Source organism: Rhinatrema bivittatum, chromosome 1, assembly GCF_901001135.1.
Source record: "Rhinatrema bivittatum chromosome 1, aRhiBiv1.1, whole genome shotgun sequence".
Classification (NCBI taxonomy): domain Eukaryota; kingdom Metazoa; phylum Chordata; class Amphibia; order Gymnophiona; family Rhinatrematidae; genus Rhinatrema; species Rhinatrema bivittatum.
The window spans coordinates 210,630,339-210,650,510 of NC_042615.1; the positions used below are offsets into that span (position 1 = coordinate 210,630,339).

A 20,172-nucleotide genomic window follows, 5' to 3' on the forward strand; every position below is an offset into this window, starting at 1 on the left:
ATAGAGGTTGGAAGAAACACTCTTACAGTGAACTTCTAGGGAAATTCTGCTCAAAATGTTTTTTCTGCATTACATTTTAAATTAATTACTTGGACTGTCGTGTATATTGTGTTACTTTGACCAGTATAAAGTATGCAGAATTAAAAAAAAAAAATTGTGTAGAATCCCCCCAGGAAACTCGGGCAGAGTTCCAACTTAGGCTCATGCTTTTTGGTTTTAAAAAGTAGAGGCATAAATTACTCCGCACATGTTCCACCTACGTGGAGAAGGTAATTTGAGTGTGTACTCTGCCAATTACCTGAGAATTTTCAAAGTGAAATTTTGTGCGTTAAGCTGGTTTTCAAATACTAACAATGCGCATACAGATTTTATCACTACATGGCCTGTTATAAAATTACCCTCTTAAAAGGCCAATGCTTAGTTGTGTATTGGTACAGAGGAACCTAAGAGCAGTGCCCCCAGGCTCCTGCTATTTCTGTGGCTGTTAGACAAACCTCATAATTAACCCTTGCTGTATAATTTTTACAGCCTGTCGCACATTCCACAAAGCTGAAGCTCCCCCACCTCCAAACACAATCATCTGAAGAAAGCTGCAGGATGCTTGCCCCAGTTTGTTTGCTCTGGGGCCTCTGTGCTAAACATTTTCCCCATAGACATAAATGAGAAACCCCTTTTTAATACATCAGGCCTTGGGTTTGCTGCTCCAGCCCCTTCCCTCACAGGCAGCCTGCTGGGAACAGGGGGGAAGGGGTTGAGGCTGGGGCAGAGGCTGGAGCAGTGGAGAGAAGAGGCTCTCTGTCCCCTAATCCAGCCCTTTCCCTCCTGTTTTATCCCCCTCCTCTCTTCCTGTCCTGAAGGAAACAGGAGGGAAAGGGTGAAGTTGGCATGGACAGAGAAAGCAGTCAGAATGTTGGATCCTGAAAAGGAGTCCTAAATCAAACCAAAGATGATGATAGATATAATTTCTGGGTGGAGTGATGTCCATTTATAAGAATTTCATCTTCATACAAAGGTCTTTGGACCTGTATATATGTGTATTTGGAAGACTGCAACTGCTGATGTCCCACAGCAGGCAGAGAAGGCATTAATTTCAAATAACAGAAGCCTTGATGACAAGTTTCAAATTTGTGCTAATTCAGCCCTTTATGTCTGTCGCCATGTTCCTAATATATGTGGACATACCTTTCTGTGTGATTAACAGCATGACAAACCGCTGCTGCTGTGGGTATTTTCAACTCATATACTCAGAAAGACGAGGGCTTTCTTAAGAAAATATAAAAAGGATGGTTGCACTGCATTTCATTTCAAAACAAAAGTGATATTTCACAATTCTTTACTTGATAGCTGATTTTTGAACTTGGTAAATTTTTTGCATAGTCAGTGATGTACATCATTATGCAAATTTTCCAGAATCTTGAAAAATCAGCTACAGGAAACCAGGGGGGGCTCTGCTCAAGAGTAAAAATTTCACATTAAGATGCGACTGAACACTTCAGGCCTAATCCAAATGGACTCTCTGGCTGCATTGAGAGTCTTTATAATAGAAGGCAATGTCCTGCAACCTGGGGATAAGTGTGCCCATAGCACAGTGAAAAATAGCAGACTTAAGTCACCGGTGAGTGTATGCCCGAGGTTTTCAGCCCATGGCTGGAAGGTGTTACTCGAGACGTTATAATGTTCACGTCGTCACTTTAAGTACAGTGTACTTTGAGGTTGCTCGTGGATATGGGAAATCTTAGGTAAGGAAATCCATCTCCTGCCTTTTACCTACTGCTCAAGTGGATTTCAAGATCTTTCTTCTGAAATAGAAAATCTTGACTTGACCAGATAAAAATATTTATTTATTTACGAGGTTCAATTAACAAGATTAATTATCACTTCGATTTACATTACAACCAGCAAAATTAACAGAGACAAAGTCTTGTTTTACAAAGAACATCATAACACACATCATAACTGTACAAATCTGGTCTACCTCAGACTAATTTTTAAATCACAGTTCTTAAACTGTATAACTGGTAATAATCATTTTGGTAAAGTGTAGCTGCTTATGTTACCAGCATTAGCTTTATTTGATGCGGGTTTTGAATTCAGAGGCGCCTGCCTGTGCACAGCCGCTCTAATGTTTCTTAGAAATATGCAGTTCCATCAGAAATTCAGGGATTGGGTAGCTTTTTATTTATTTATAAGCATTTGATGTTCCACCTTTTTCCAGACTAGGTTCAAGGCAGATTATAATGGTATTTAAAGATAAATTTCTATTACTATAGTGTAACAGGTTATAGTCAGCTTAGGAAAACAAGAAGGGGCCACATAGATAAGATTGGAGGTACAGAGAGAGAGTCAATAAGCAAGAGAGCCCAGTGGTGGAGGTTGATACGGTCACCTGATCAAGGTCCAGTCATCAAGGGATAGAGGTGGTTGCTTATTGATTTTGTCACATTTGTAATGATGGAATTTAGAGGCAGGCCTGGTTAAATGGCCAGGCCTCGACTTTTTTCCCTGAAGGTAAGGTAGAAGTAAAGATAGTGGTGTCTTGTACCATAGCTTAGGTGAGAAGCAACCAGATGCACAAAGTCTGGCAGAAGCCAGGAGTGGGGGAGAGGATAGAAATGCCATTTGGAAGGAAAGAAGTATTTTTTACTGGAATGTAGGAAAGCAGAAGCTGGGAGAGGTGTTTTGTGGAAATATTGTTCATGCACTTCACAAAGCAGACAGCTCTGAATTGAATCCTATTTTTGACTGGGAGCCAGTGTAATAGACTAAGATAGGCTTTACATGGTCAAATGCTTTGGCTGCAACCAAAATTCTTGCAGGTATATTTTGTAGAAATTGAGGGTGCTTGAGATTGAAATTACGTTGTGATATTCTGTGACTTAGAGAATCACAATAGCCAATTCAGTTGGTGACTACTACCTTTGAGATGTGGGTTTTCATTGTAAGGCCGAAGTCTAGTTGCATAGTGATTCTCAGAGGACAAGGAGGATGGTAGGTCCTCACACATGGGTGACATCATCAGATGGAGCCCGGCACTGAGCTTTGATCTCAAAGAATATAAACTTTCAAACATGCTCTACTGAACATGTTCAGTTGTAGTCATCACTCTGCTCCCTAGGCAGAGTCCCTCAAACATTTTTTTTTTTTTTACGTGGAGCTGTGTGGTCATGGGAGCTGCGGGTCTCACAGTATTCAGCTTTGCTCTCTCTCCTCACAGTTTTTGTAAGTGATTTTTCTAGAGCTGCAACTATTTTCTTTCCTTTACCTTTTGGTAGTTTTATTTCCTCTGTCTGCCAGCCGCATGGCGGGCCTTAATCGCTGTGCAGTCTGGCAGAGTTTATTTCTATCCATTATTTAAAAAAAAAAAAAAAAAAAAAAACCAAAAACACTGCACCAGCAGTTTAATATCTGTGTCCTCTCCTTGCTCTGTCTGTTTTTGTGTCTTTTGTCAGGTGCTGGCAGGACTGAGTGAATGCAGTCCGTGGCTGATCCTTGTAGGCTGCTGAGCCTGGGGACTCGCCTGAGTTCTACCTGGGCAGGAGCTTCATGTTGTTTCACCGATTGATCAGCATTGATGGAGGTTCAGACAGTACAGAGATCGAGGACCACACCGTTCCTGTGGGAAGGAGAACTCATCCTCCCCACATTCAAAGGAACTAGTCTCCACAGGCAGGAGTCCTGGACAGTGTAGCCTCCCCTCTGCTTGCCTGTGATGGCAGTGCAGTCTCCTTGTGAGAGAGAGTGAGCAGGAACCTGGGTAAGCAGCTTCCTGCTGCACCTTTGGTACCATGCCCAGTAACGGTTGACCGTGCACATCTGTGATCAGCACACCGTTGATCTGAAGCATCGATGTCAGGACCCAGGACTGCCATTGAGCGCCATGGTCACCCTTGATGTCATCTAGGTGCTGGGCATCCTCGATGCCATCGGGATGCAGGACAGCCCTCGATGCATTAAGGGCCTTCTGTGCCGTAGGCATCTGTGGATGTGGAGTCTCGATGCACCGGAATCATCGAGCGCCTTGGGCGTCAATGTGGTGGAGTAATGGCACCAACCTCTAGATTGGGACCAAGTCTGCCATCAAGCACAATGGTCCCCCTTGATGCCACCGGAGCTACCCTCGATGTCAGTACTCTAGATGCCCTTGGTGCCTTCGATGCCTTCTGTACATTGATGCCTCTACCCCATCAAGGTAACGTGAGTGGCCACCCTCGGTGCCGTCAAGGTACATGGCCTCAGTGCCACAACAGCTCTTGACCTCAGTGCTCTGGCCACCTTCAGGGCCATTGTGATGTAGAGCTGCCCTTATGCCATCGAGGTGTGGGGCCGCCATGGAGGCTATCAGGTGTGTTGGCCACTGATGCCTTTCATTGCCACTCCGACAACATCGAGCACCACCAATGAGTGCCCTGGTTGTCCCTGAGACCATTGACCACCGGGGCTCTTAAGAGCCCTCGAGAACCACTGAAGCCCTCGAGCGCCGGAGTCACCATTTACTCAGGGCACCCTGGTATGCTGAGGCATCCAGGCACAGAGTCTGGTGTTCTTGGGGCTCCTTGGTGACCCGACAGGGCACTGAGGGATATTGTGCTGTCCCATCACTGTCCTGTGGCTATTGGGTACTATGGATGCCAATGATCTCTGCCCTGAACTGCTGGGATCAGTGGGCATCAGAGGCCACACCTGGATTTGTACACCATCAGTGTTAATGAGCGCTGGCAAGACTATCGTCAGCCATAGCTGCTGATGAGGGATGCCATCAAACTCGCAGCATCATCATCATTGGATGGATAGGTGAGCCAAGGGAAACAGTTGATGGCACTGGCAGTCATGTATAGGGACTGCAGCATCTCTTCCTGCAGGCACCCCTGGCTTTGGTACCCGATTCATCAGTGGCTTTGGGCACTGTGGTCTCCATCGGTGCTGCCAAGCTGTTGAGGTTCATGGGCTTCTGTGGCGCGGGGATAGCGTTAGATAGTGTCAAACTGATCAAGATTTGGCCTTCGAAGCCCTGGGTTTAGTTTTGGTTGGTGTGATCCATCAGTGATGAGCACGAAAGTGCTATGGGCCCTGTGGGCGCCATCATCACTGTGGACACCAGTGGATGCAATAGGATGCCGCAAGACATTATCATAGAGCACCATGGGCAACGTCGGTTGCCATGGACTTTGCTGCTGGCGTTTCATGAGGGAAGTGGTGGTGAGCCATTCCCGACAGTTTCAAGGGCTGTGTCCAACCTCTTGGAGCATTATTAGGTACTGGAGGTGGCGACACCATAGAATGCCACGCACTAGCATGCCATACCCATGCAATACTGGGGACACACTCATCGCACTGTTCAATGCGAGATATTTTACTAGCCTACATGCTAGTTAAATACCTTACCTCGGCCATACGTATAAAATCAACCTTCACCAAGTACAGAAAGTCCACAAATTACAAATATGAAGACAGAAACTGGAATGGAAACCCAAAAAGCCACTCTGCATGCAGTACAATACTGGAGAAATGGAAACAGAAATATAGCACCTAACATAGTACCAGGATCTGTAATAATGCACACAAATAATCCGCACAAATTTACTCCTGCATTATGGCATGCACTCAAATGGAACAAACCTACCTATAAAAAGGCAACACTACAAATATTAAACCAGGCCCTAAACACCAATACACTTCCCATTAGGAAAACAGAAAAAAAACAAGCTATTATAGATTCCCACACAGAAGTCATTGTAAAACTATATGAATAAATGTTTCAAAACAGCTGATGAACAGAATAACATCTAAAAAAAACCACACACACACGCCACCTTCCTCATCAGTCTCTCACACACACACACGCCACCTTCCTCATCTCTCTCACACACACACACGCCACCTTCCTCATCAGTCTCACACACACACACACACGCCACCTTCCTCATCAGTCTCTCACACACACACACGCCACCTTCCTCATCAGTCTCTCTCACACATACACACACGCCACCTTCCTCATCAGTCTCTCTCACACATACACACACGCCACCTTCCTCATCAGTCTCTCTCACACATACACACACGCCACCTTCCTCATCAGTCTCTCTCACACATACACACATGCCACCTTCCTCATCAGTCTCTCTCACACATACACACACGCCACCTTCCTCATCAGTCTCTCTCACACACACATACGCCACCTTCCTCATCAGTCTCTCTCACACACACACACGCCACCTTCCTCATCAGTCTCTCACACACACAGACACGCCACCTTCCTCATCAGTCTCTCTCACACACACACACGCCACCTTCCTCATCAGTCTCTCTCACACACACACACGCCGCCTCCTCATCAGTCTCTCTCTCACACATACACACGTCGCCTCCTCATCAGTCTCTCTCTCTCACACACACACGTCGCCTTCCTCATCAGTCTCTCTCACACACACACGTCGCCTTCCTCATCAGTCTCTCTCACACACAAACACGTCGCCTTCCTAATCAGTCTCTCTCACACACACACATGTCACCTTCCTCAGTCTCTCTCACACACACACACACGTCGCCTTCCTCATCAGTCTCTCTCACACACACACACACACACGCTACCTTCCTCATCAGTCTCTCTCTCACACACACGCCACCTTCCTCATCAGTCTCTCACATACACACACACGCCACCTTCCTCATCAGTCTCTCTCACACAAACACACGGCGCCTTCCTCATCAGTCTCTCTCACACACACACACACACACACACGGCGCCTCTTCATCGGTCTCTCTCACACACACACACGTCGCCTTCCTCATCAGTCTCTCTCACACACACACAAACACGTCGCCTTCCTCATCAGTCTCTCTCACACACACACACACACGTCGCCTTCCTCATCAGTCTCTCTCACACACACACACACACACACACGTCGCCTTCCTCATCAGTCTCTCTCACACACACACACGTCGCCTTCCTCATCAGTCTCTCTCACACACACACACACGTCGCCTTCCTCAGTCTCTCTCACACACACACACACACGTCGCCTTCCTCATCAGTCTCTCTCACACACACACACACGTCGCCTTCCTCATCAGTCTCTCACACACACACGTCACCTTCCTCATCAGTCTCTGTCACACACACAATGCTCTCTCTATTTCACTTACATACAAGCTCTCAATCTCACATATGCCCCTTCTCTCTCTCTCACAGCTACCCAGAAACATGCTGCATCTCTCTCCCATACAGACAGAAGCACCCTCCCCCCTCACGTGCACACCATGCACGCGCGCCCTCCCCCTCTCGTGCGCGCGCCCTCCCGTGCTCACCACACGCCCTCCCCCTCTCTCACGTGTACGCGTACACACACATGCACACCCCCACGCCCCTAGCTGAACAGCTTCAGTATCTGGTGGCGGCCAGTGGCTCTGATCTTCAGCCCCACCAGCTGTGAGTAGCACACGATACACCTGCCCCTGCTTGGCGATACACTGGTGTGTCGTGACACACCGGTTGAGAATCTGTCTTAGTGTACATGTGAACGGAAATGTACATCTCTTTTCCCTATATTTTTGCCAAGCCCTGGCCAGTACTGCCTTTAGCTTTTCTCATTTCACTAGGTTGCCCAAAGTGTCTTCCTACACACCTGAGCTATCCTGAAGAGATGATTGCCACACTTCTTCAGATCAACAAAGCACGTGCGCTACCTCTGTTCCAAACACAAGCTATATAATCATACAGAGGAACTCTGCAATATATAATGTCAAAAGATTTATTATACACAATGATTTTAATTCAATATCATTTACATGCTTTTTATACAAGTCCCGCTATGTAACCCAAGACCCTCCTTACATTAAAAACAATCTCATTCATACTCTACCCTCCATTCACTCCATTCATACTGCTCATACCACATAAAAACGGCCAAATCCAATGAACTTACAAACTTAATGCATGTACATATCACATATAACAGTGTATAGAAATGAATGTTGATTACAAATATCCCCCTTTTTTTTACATTAAACTTTAAATACTTTTAACAATTACATTTTAACACTTGAATCTTATATAAAATAATTCTAAATATGAATATTTTACATATAATGTATAATAAATCTTTTGGCATTATATATTGCCGAGTTCCTCTGTATGATTATATAGCTCACACTTCTTCAGAGACATTCTGTCCTTCAGATGTCATTGGACTGCAGTTTCTGAGGAGTTCTCGAGCCCCACTTCGTTTTTTGGATGTCTTGTAACACTGAAGGAAACTGTGCGGTCTTCTTCCAAGAGTCCTTCTCTTGATTACATCTCTAGAATTTTTCCTGTATCTAGGAGGTTCTAGACCTACTGTTGAGGTTTACTGATCTGAAACCCTGCTTGTGATGCGGAGTATGTTTCTTGCTGGCACTCTCATATCTCTTCTTCCTTAAGCGCCTCTGCTACGCATCTGGGTTTTGCGTCTCAATCTTTTCTATGGTTTTGTCTTAATAGAACCCAGCTCTATTCCTGCCTTGACCCTTTGTAGGATGGCTGCTTAACAGGCAAAAGGGAGAGAGGTAGTGCTTTCAGCATGAGGCAGTTTCCCGTTTTATCCTGCTCGGACAGCCTATAGCTTGGGATTCACCAATGCATGAGGACTACCATCCTGCCTGTCCTCAGAGAAAGCAGAGTTGCTTACCTGTAACAGGTGTTCTCTGAAGACAGCAGGATGTTAGCCCTCAAGAAACCCACCCGTCTCCCTTGGGAGTTGGTTTTCCATGTATTAGCTATATTATGGACTGAGGGACTCTGCCTAAGGGGTGGGGTAATGACTATAGCTGCACATGCTCAGTAGGGCATGTTTGAAAGTTCTAGATTCTTTGAGATCAAAGTTCCTTGACGGGCTCCATCCGATGATGTCACCCATGTGCGAGGACTACCATCCTGCTTGTCCTCTTTTGCTAGTAAGGGAGTACCTGACAGGGAGGGCTGGGATACTAAAGGAATGCCTTTTCAGCTTAGCCAGATGAGTTCTGATTTGGAGGGGGTTGAGTTTGGTTGTGGAGCCATTAGGCTACTGCTGTAAGAAGATTTGTGATGGATGCAGTTTGGCTGGACCCTCCTTTGATGCAAAATTGAGCATCGTGAGCAAAAAGGTGGCAATGTTGAAGGATCGGATGATGTCGCAAATCAGGTGAATATAATGTTAGAGGATCGAGGATAGCACTGAGCCCTGAGGCACTTGGCAAGTGAGATTTTTTAGGTGAGGATGATTTGTTGGCCCAAGATATAGCTCAAGTCTTGCCGTCAAGGAAAGATTTGATCCATTATAAGGATTGTGCCTTCAATAACAATGTCACTTAAGCCTTGTATAAGAAGTTGGTGATTGATCATGTCTAAGACACAGCAGAGAGGTCTAGTAGGACTAATAGGGAGTCACCCCTTTGGTTGGCATTCATGTGGATATTATTAGTTATGGCTAAAACAACAGATTTTCTTCCCTGGGCTTTCATGAACCCAGATTGGCAAGGGTAAAGGATGTTTCCTTCTAGGAAGTCAAGAAGTTGTGACTGTGATCTGAAGTTGCTAACACAGAACCCAAGGAAATCAGGATAAAGTTTTCCACATTCCAGGTCATGTCAGGGGCATCGGTGAAAATTAACAATTCTCCCAGAGGGAGATTTCAGATACTGATGCCAAAAGTTTGCACTATCTAGTAATTCCCAGAAACTGAGTGTGATTTTCTGTCACTGCTTCATTCATAATGGCTTCAGTTGGTGATGACTTCTCTGTTTTTCATGCAGAGAGAGAAAAACACCAAGGACCAATTCCAAAGACGATGCAAAAAGAAAGGCGAATCCTGGAGCGGCTGGTCAGCAGCGAACGTAAGCATATAAACCTTGTTAGGCCTGCTCCCCATTACTCTGTTTAGCACGTGTGCATCTTTATTTAATGCAAACATGGGGAGAATTGTCCATGAGGGTGCAACGTCCACGGGTATTTTGTTCTTGGGAATTTTCCACCAGTTTTCAAAGTGAAAGTTACTCCTGGAAAACTACCCACGCATTTTTACACCTGCTGTTTAGTTTAGTTTAGTGCAGGAAGTTTTGCTAAAAAAAAATATATATATATGAACGTACTTTGGGAAAATTCAAAATGTGTGCATGTTAATGCAAGCCATTTCTTAACCTCATCCCTGGGAATGCCTCTTCTCCATGCAGATGAACTTAACGCGTGAAGTGACCCACTGCAGTTAGCCGCACACATGGAGGGCAAATTTCTGAAATCCACCTTTCTGTGGGGAAAGGATGATTTTAATTGCAGAAATGACTTTTAAAGTTGCCCTTTTACAGGGTTATTTTGACAACAGCCTGCCAAAATTCAGTGTAAATTGTTCAGCTTGCCACCTGTCTTCAAAGTGGACTTACACTCATAAGTCTGCTTTGAAAATTATCCCCAGCAAAACTACGCATGCACAAATACACTCACTGTTCTGTGCATGGAAAATTTTGGGGAAAATGTCCAGACGTGCTTTAAGAACATGGAAAAGAATGTGGATAAGTGCAAATCTTTTCCCAAATCTGCCCCCACCGGGAATGCCTGCGTTCGGAGCAGAGACACCCACACGTGGGGCTTTTGCATGTAAAGTGACCCACATATCGGGAAGGCAGTATTATAATGGGCATTCCTGTGGGTAAAGCATCATTTTACCCCCAGAAATGACTGTGAAAATGACCCTCTTAGGTGGCACTTTAGTAACCTCATGGGCAGCTACGTGCGTAAGTTACATTGATTTTGAAAGTGAACTTATGCGTGTAAGTTTACTGTGAAATTTATCCCTAAGCGTACACAGAAACTAACCTGCCCAAAATTCTATTTGCTCATTGCAGGGCATAAATTGTGTGGATTCATTGACATGCAGACTCTTTTTCAAATAAAAAAGTGTGCAGAAATCCCAACTCTGCCCCCTCAAAGGCCTGCCTTTGTGCACATCAAAGTAAGCCTGAAATGGGGGTACACAGGTACTTTATGCACACAAACCCCAGGCAATTTTATAGCGAGTCCTTTACATGCATTAGCCTGAGTTTTATACATGGATATGAATTGCACATCTGGATTGTACTGGACTGTACATCTGGACTGTAGTAGAAAGCTATAGAACTGTGCATTCCAAAAGTGATTTACTATGGGATTTTAGGGAGTTTATTCTGCTGGCCAGAAAGCGGCTGAAAGTTAGTCTGATAAATGTATCCAGTGGCACTGCTGAATATATCCAGCTGTCTTAAAGTTAGCCAGATACTTTATCCATCTCTTAACGCTGCCTCGAAGTGTCCTGCAACATCTTCAAGGTAATCAGTTAAGTTCTACCCGGTTAACTGCTACCTCGGAGGTGCTCAGTCAGTAGGAATTGTCAAATCCTAGCATTTTTCTGGGCAGGTCCTGAACTTAACTGGACAAACGCATGAATGTTTACCTCTTAATGCCTGCAGTCACAGAAATTGTTAGCTATCCCAGCATGCTAAGAGTAACCGAGAGGACTTAGACCCTTATCCCAAGATGCTCCTTAAATTGTAGACCAGCTCTCTCAGCTCTAGACCATACCTCCTTTTTCATATAAGTCATCACCTCCAAGATTGAGAGGGGGAAAAAAAAAAATGTTTAGTCTATGCAGCTTTACCCGTGTGTGGGACATGTGCTCATGAGATCCAAATTTCAGATTAACATCTTTGAACAGGATAGTTCTTAAGTCTTCGGTGAGAAGTAAATCTTATCTCAGCCCTAGAGAGGATGTGCCATCTCGCCCAGATTTCAGTTTAATACTAATGGCAGGCAGAAGAGTCGGGTTCCATGAAGCTTGAAAATGTTCATTTTTGAGCTGTGGAAATTCTTCCCGTTGTGCTTCTGCTATCTTGTGGATTTTTAGAACCGTTTTCCTTTACCCCTGCAGCCAGTGAATTATCTGATGCTTTAAAGGAATCCTCTCATACATTTTGCTCGGTATATATGTAATTCTTTGCTTCCTCAGGTGGTTTTAAAATTCTGTTATTCCTAAATAATATAAACTTGAATAGTCACACCTTGGTCCCTTTCAAAGGAAGACCTTATTGATGGTATCTGTGTTTACGTATATGAAAAGCAGTGTAAAAGTTGTCAGCAGCTTTGCAATAGTTTTTTCCCCTATGACAGCAACAGAACTCGGCTGTAATATTTTCTGAGCTTCTGATACTGTACTAACCTTTATTTGAATATTTCTTTAGTCAGCTTCTTGGTAATGATTGAGGAAGATGAGTGTAATCGAAATCGATTTGTTCTAACTTGCAGCTAAGAGCTATATCGCATTGGATGATTTTGTTGAAATAACCAAGAAGTACGCAAAGGGAATCATCCCTACTGACTTGTTTCTGCAGGATGATGATGACGAGCTGGCTGGGAAGAGCCCCGATGAGCTACCGCTCCGACTTAAGGTGATAACTTAGTGCGACATTTGAAGCATAATTCTGCTCCCTGCTTATTAGTGCTGTTAGCATTTTAACAGGTTCAGTTTTTTGGGCTGGAGAAATCTCATTTTCAGAGGTGAACTGGTATGTGCTAATTGTAAATCGTTCAACTGTAAAATCACAAATATGGTGTGACTTAAACCCCCCCCCCCCCCAACCACCAACACACACACACACTAGCAGCACTACAGTTGCACAAAAGGTGAAGTCTGGATCTGACTCATTTCTGTTCTGTTCTCTGTCTAGAAATATATATGTTCCTCATGTCATGAAATGAGAGGACAAGGATCTTTTGTAGGTCACTCTACGTTTTATTAGATTAACCAAAAAGATAATGTAGAGAGGAAAATTGGTTCTTATCTGCTAATTTTCGTTCCTGTGGTACCACAGATCAGTCCAGACTCCTGGGTTTTGCCTCCCTTCCAGCAAATAGAGACAGAGAAAGTTTGCTGACACTGTCATTTAACCTGGTGTGCCACCTGCAGTCTGTCAGTATTGACCTGTACCCAAGCCAAGATGGAAATGTATCCCAAAACATAACTTATCAAACATCTCCCACCGAAGGAGCAGGAAGGAATGGAAACACTTAATCTGAACGATCCTTACAACCATTACCTGAGCCAGAAGAACCCAAATGAAACTCCTTTAGGTTATATACAAAAAACACAGATCGAGCGGACTCTCCAAAACCTGGCAGGACTCGTACGTACCCAGATCAGTCCAGACTCCTGGGATGTTCCAAAGCTTCCCTAAATTGGGTGGGAATGTGAGAGGTTCACTTGAAACACACTTTCATCAAAGTTCCTGCACTCTGGTGCCAGGGCATCCAGACGATAATGTCTAGAGAAAGTGTGCAAATATTTCCAAATAGCCGTCTTACAAATCTCTTACGGTGACACTAACAAACATTCAGCCCAGGTTGTCGCCTGCGACCAAGTCAAGTGAGCTCTCAGACCCTGAGGTACCAACCGGCCCTTGCAAATGTCCGCTGATGCTATGGCCTCCAGTCTCCATGAAACACCGCACTATGGTCGCTTTAGAGGCCTTATGTTCCTTCTTCGCATCACTCGAGAATGAAAAGATGGTCAGACACTCTAAAGTAATACATAACTTCCAAATATTGCAACAGCACCTGCTTCACACCCAGACACCTCCTTATTCAAAGAAAACCTCCTATCCAGATTTGTAAAGGCTGGTAACTCCACGGACTGATTCAAGTGGAAGGATGAAACAACCTTTGGAAGGAAAGAAGGCACCGTACACAGAGACACCGAGTCCGAAATCTTTAGGAAAAAGATGTCTACATGAGAGGGCTTGAAGCTCCGAAATCCTTTTGGCCGAATTGCTACCAGAAAAAAAAAAGACCTTTAAAGTAATATCCTTCAAAGTCGCCCTGCACAGCAGCTCAAACGGTGCCCCACACATCTCTTTAAGAACTAGGTTTAGGCCCCACGGGGGGGTGGACACGTTCTGCACCGGGGGACATAAATGCTTCACACCTCACAGAAGACGCACCACATCCGGATGCACAGCCAGAGGCATTCCATACGTCTAGCCAAGGCACCCCAAGGCCACCACCTGGACCCTTAAGGAGTTGAAAGCAAACCTTTCACCAAACCTTGCTGCAAAAAAGACAAATTGTGGGCCACCGAAGCTCGAGTCTGATCTACGCGGTGCACCTTGCACCAAGCCTTGCAAACCTTCCACGCCCGCACATATGCCAAGGAGATGGACTTCTTTCTTGCTTGCAACAAATTGATGACAATATCCTCTGGATAACTATTTTCTCTCAGGCGCCATCTCTCAGAAGCCAAGCCGCGAGAGAGAAGCGATCCGCCCGATCCAAAAATATGGGATCTTGGCCCGTCCACTGCGTGAATGATTAAATCTGTGAACCACGACCAACATGGCCATTCCGGTGCCACCAGAATTATCTGCCCACCAGCGGCCAAATTGGGTCACAAATGAGGGAATCCCCTGTGACCACGGGATGATATAGTAATGACTCCTTCTGCCCTGTGCTCTCTTCTTCGACTGAAGAATGCGGAGCTTTAGCATACTTCTGTGTCGCCATCAGATCCATGCAATGGACTTTCTACTTGCGATGAATCAGGAGCATGGCTTCCTCCGACAATCCCACTTTCCGGGATCTATCTGCTGGCGAGTGAAGGAATCCACCTGCACGTTGTCCAACCCCACTGTGTAGGAAGCAGCCAGCACCTACCAGATGCTGTTCCTTCCAGAGTGAGTACTCCTGGGCCCCTTACACCACTGACTGAAACTTGGCACTGTCCTGCCGGTTGGTGATAGCCACCACCGTCGCATTACCTGACAGAACTCTCACTAGCCTGCTCTGTACAAGAGGAAGAAAGGCTTGCAAAGCTAGATGTACCACCCTCGTCTCTAGATGGATGATGGACCACGACGCCTCCTCTGGAGACCAGCGCCCCTGTGCTACTTGAGTCTGACACACGGCCCCCCCAACCAGTGAGGCTGGCAACTGATGTGAGTGCCATCCAACTCGGGACCACTGAGGCCACCCTGCGGCTCAAATTGTCCCGACACAGCCACCAACTCAGACATGACCTGGCGCTTTCCATAATAAGCAGCGGTAGATTAAATTGTCCCGATAGCGGGTTCCACGTGGAGAGCAAGGCCGATTGAAGTGGCCTCAAATAAGCATATGCCCAAGGGACCAATTCCAATGTGGAAGCCATAAACCCAAGAACCTGCAAACAGTCTGTTACCCTGGGACCCACGCTGCTCAGCAATCTCTGAATTCTGGTTGCCCCACCAGATCGAGCCGATCGAGGCCTCTTAGCCCCAACTGGCTCTTGCAGGTTCTCTGGGCTTGTGAAGGCGACTTCCAACTGTGTTTTTAGCCAAAAATGCCTTGCGCATAAGAAGATCAAAATCTGGGGAAAAATTCCCTGGGTCTTCTGGAACCTGCTCCAAGGAGGCCTAACTTATCCCTTCACCAGCAGAGGATCTTGGGACCCCTGGGGGCTCTGAGGGTCTTTGATCTGCCAGCGATAGTGGTGGAGGCAAGGCAGGCTTCTTGTAGGCCCTGTGAGTCACAGCAGCAAAGGAGGAAAAAATGAACGCCGTTCCCGCCAAAATCTGGAAGTCAGTGTGGGGCTGCTTGGCTCTCCCTGCGCTTCCCGCAGAGGATCTCTGCCTGTCCAAGCCTTTTATCGAACTCCCCGAGCTGTCCCCCAGAGAAGGCAGTAGGAGCAAGTGCTGGCAAGAAAAAGTCGCTCGCATCTCTCCACACGCAGAGAACTGTCCGCCACACGGCATGGTTTTCTTCATCCCTTTTTTTTTTTTTAATGCTGCACCAGCCCACCTGCAAGAATTGGCTTCTAACGCGCCCGACCTCCCCGAAGCAGCACGCTGCAAAACCTGGCCAAAGCACCCGACTAACCTAACAAAATCTAAGAGGCTTGTCCTTTTTTTTTTTGTATATAACTTTATATGAAAGCAAACTTCTCTTTGGCAGCTGCAGGCTTCAGCTGTCCACCTGTAGGAGGGAGGAGAGGGAACTGGCCCCACCAGTTATCTCCCCTTTCAGTGGGTCAAGGATCCGGAGAGACCCAGGGGTTTTCAAACCCCATGCTCGTCCACTCCTCCACCTGAAAGGATGGTCCAACCAGGAGCTACCAACCTTCAGGGAGGGCTATTCAGTCACCTATTGCTAGAACTGCCTTTTATCTCTTCTTCTTCTTCTTCTTCTTCTTTTTCCTTTTTTTTCAGACTGCAGGATTTGCACCACCTTCCATCTGCTGGAGACAGAGAAATACTGAGGGACTGCAGGTGGCACACCAGGTTAAGTGACAGTGTCAGCAAAGCTTTCTCTGTCTCCATCTGCTGGAAGGGAGGCAAAACCCAGGAGGCTGGACTGATCTGGGTATGTACAGGGAACATGAGTTAGCAGGTTTGGGGCCAGATGCCCAAAATGAGCAGTATTGCACTTAGTGATGCAGCTATGCCATAGGGGAAAACCCAGCCTCTTCCCCCACCCCAAAGAGAGCCAGCTGCACCAAGGGGAGGAGAATCGGCCATGCCGAGAGAAAGTCCTCCACAAAAGAAATCCAGCCACACCCATCATCCGACTCACTGCTTTCAGGTATGTTGCACACTCCCAACTGCTGGCACCACAAGAAGTTTCAGAACTCATAGACTGGCCATTAATTGTGGGTTGAAAAACATGGTGACTCGCGTGCCCCAGGATTGCTGCTCCCCTGTTGTAGTGCATCAGTGTGTCAGAGATCGCATAGGCCTCTTCTTCAGATGTCACAAAATGAAGTGCATGTATACATGGGAGTGTGAGAAACTGGTCCCAAGTCATCTGAAGTTCCAATTTTAATGACAGAATTAAGAACATAGTACTGGGATTCAAAGCTTGTCTATTGTGGTTAAAAAGGAAAAGAACATACTTGTTATAACTGGCCAAAATGGTGCATTTTCATAGTACAGCCACAGGTGCAGAACACTATAATGTAACCTTTTGCTTTATTAGAAGATGAAGGTCAATTTTTTTTCTCCTCGATTAAGTTAGATGTTTGGCCTGTTTTCCCTCTCGCCCACCAGTCACTAGTTTTGTTCTCCAACCCCAGCCTGGCACTGTCAATGAAATTGGTTCTTTGATGTTACATTTTATTTATTTATTTATTTATTTATTTATTTTTATTTTAAATCTTTTCTATACCGTCGTTTGGAAGATACCGTCACAACGGTTTACATCAAGGCACATAAAATTAATGATACTGTGATTCACACACTTACAAGAGTGCCATAAGGTTCGGTAACATAGTTAGTGATCAATAATGTTTAAATGTAACTAATCATGTCCATGTCTCTATCTCAGTTATTATTATAGATTTACTTTAAAATCGTGAGTTGTTCTTTAAAGAACAGATTGGAGGCTATTCAGATGTCAGGAGCCAGAATACAGCTGATAGCTTTGGGGTTTTTTGGGAGGGGTAGGGTGAGGAAGGGAGGAGAATAGGGTTGGGTTTTTTGTTTTTTTTTTTGGGGGGGGGTTGTATTTCCACATGGTGCATGCCTAAAGCTGTGCATCTGAGCATAGCTGACTTTGGTCAACTCTATTAACATGCTGCTTTAATCTAGAAGAGTGATTACTCCTGCTAAAACTTGCTGTTCATTATGAATAATTTAACCCTACCTTATGAATATCCCCATGTTTGCCGCATTATCAGCTGTGCCATTAGACTCCCTCATGAGAATAGTGACATTTAATTACTGCTGTTAAATATTTAAATATAGTCTTGATTTTAAAATAGCTGCTAATGTATCACCATAAACCAAAAAATCCATTCCTTAAAGCCATTTTATTGCAATATGGAAGCTCAACAAAAGTGCAAATTTGACTAGAGAAACACAAGAATTCTCCAAAAATAATGTGATCCATGATCCTCTGAGATCAGATGTGACAAAGGGGTTCTGGGTTGTCTCAAAAGCTCACGTACATCATCCTTTTTGGATGATTCTTATGTTCTTCTATTAAAAGCTTCCTAGATTTCCAGTTTTCTCCAGGAACCAGTACAGCTCCTGCAATTCTATACCAGTGAGGAAAAGTAGGATCGGTTAACTCAGACCTTCTTGGAGGATAAGCAGGAAGGGAGGTCCTCACACGTGGGTGACCTCGTTAGATTGAGCCTGGCATGGAATTTTGATCTCAACTGTGGAAGAGAGAGAGATGAACCATGACCCACCAGCTGTGCGGAATAGATGAGATTGAGGGGCCTTGTAGAGAGAGTGGCAAGGCTGCACATGCCAAGTAAAGTATTCTCAAAATTTCTAGAAGCTTTAGACCAAAGGTCCCTGCTGACATCTTGCTGCACATTGGAGAACTAATGTTACAGATAAGTAACTTCATTGTCTCCTTAGGCCGCAAAGTGAGAGGTCTCACTTGTCAGCTGCTTTTCTTTTCTGCTGTAGTGATAGAGAGAATTATAGTTCTGGAAGATGGAGAGGCCCATACTTAGTGGTTTTCTTTCCCTTCCACTTCAGAGAATACTTTCAAATGTTACACACAATTTTTTGGAATGTCAAAAAATTGTATGTTTCTGGAAGTCATGTAAAGTTCTTCCAGCCTCTGAAATGTATAAACTTATCTTCATCGCTCCAAAACTGTGCAAAAGCCTCCACAATGAAGTTAGCTGAAGTTGTTCAGCTAACTTCATTGCCATTTCCGCAGGTAAAGCAAGGCTATAACCACATGGGCTTTTATAAAAATTTCCCACCTGATGTGCTGGTAGAAATGCCCGGCGTGCGCAAAAACCGGGGGATACACGCCGAGCGCATTTTAAAAATGGCCGGGCCATGTACATATCCCCCTGTACGTGCAGAAATGCCGGGCTCCTTGAAAAGGGCTGGGCAGAGGCTGACCGGGACAGCGGCCATTAGGCCATTTCCAACATTAAAAAAAAAAAAAAAAGAAAAGGTAGGACAAGGAGTTTTAGTGGTTGGGGAGGCGAGGGGAAAAGGGAGGCAAAGTAGGAAGGGGGATAGGAAATTTCCCTCCCAGTCCGCTCCAATTTAGGAGTGGACTGAGAGGGACCTGGTGTAGGCCTGATTGAGTCGCCATGCATATTTTTTTTAAATCCACCCCCCCTTGTGCGCACGAGACGCCACCCGCTCGCACACGAGCGTGCCAATATAAAAATCGGGTGCGCGTGCGCGTGCCGGAATCATATTTTACAACGTTATAAAATCCCCGCCTCCATGTGCATGCGCCAGGAACTGTCCACACATGAATGCGTGCGCGCAGGTTTTAAAATTGACCCCTAAGAGCGTCATTTTATAATTGCCCGCGTGTACTAATTCCCTTTGAAAATTGAGGTGGGTAAAAAATAACCCAGTAATGATCCTTCTGTAAGTAGCCTAAAGGTTGGCCCCTAGACATCCAGGCTTGGTGTTGACACAGACAAAAGAAGTCCGTTTTCAAAGGGTTTGCATGCATTCATTATGCATTCAGTTGAATGAACTTATGCTTCATACCTTTTGATTAACATAATTTATACATCTGTGTTGATACGTTTCTAAACATTTGGCCATCTAAATATTCGTTTTTTAAAATAGCTTCACAATAACAGTTAGAAAATTCAGTAGAAATAGATTAAACCAAACTTGAAGGCAGTATTGCAAGTATTTTGGTTTTTTGGTTTTTTTTTCCAAAGATCCAGCCATCACCATTCCTTATTAATATAAAGTTTGGCAAACATACATCCCAACACAATTGAAATTATTTTTTCTAAGTATGGATTATGCAGGAACAGCAAAGAAAAAATGTACTGGGAATTTGGACCCCACACTTAACTTACCAACATCACAGGTTAATTACATAAGTATAAATTGTTTCATGCACCCAAAAAAAAACTTGTAATACACTTTGGAAATGGCTAACATATTTAAAATCAGTTCATTTCTTATGCCATTAACTAATGAAACAGGTCAAGAAAAATATCCAAGTTAGTCCGCAGCTACACTAGGGCTTCCCAATCCTATCCTCATGACTCAACAGCCAGTTGGGTTTCAGGATATCCAAAATAAATTGCATGAGATAAATTAGCATGTACTGGGTCTGCAGTGTCTGCCGCTTTCTCCTGCACATGCATTGTAATATCCTGGAAGCCTGACTGGCTGTGGTGTCAGGAGGACAGGATTGGGAAACCCTGG

At 45.0% G+C, this 20,172-nt stretch overlaps 1 protein-coding gene across 5 annotated transcripts in view; it reads left to right on the forward strand.

The window, feature by feature from the left end:
• WFS1 (wolframin ER transmembrane glycoprotein) overlaps positions 1 to 20,172 on the forward strand; it is an 83,462-nt gene that overhangs the window by 59,255 nt on the left and 4,035 nt on the right. For all 5 annotated transcript variants that reach the window (XM_029591404.1, XM_029591414.1, XM_029591422.1 and 2 more), the window contains 2 exons: positions 9,778 to 9,858; positions 12,296 to 12,438. In XM_029591404.1, coding sequence (XP_029447264.1) covers positions 9,778 to 9,858; positions 12,296 to 12,438 — 224 coding nt within the window. The remainder of the gene's footprint in view (positions 1 to 9,777; positions 9,859 to 12,295; positions 12,439 to 20,172) is intronic.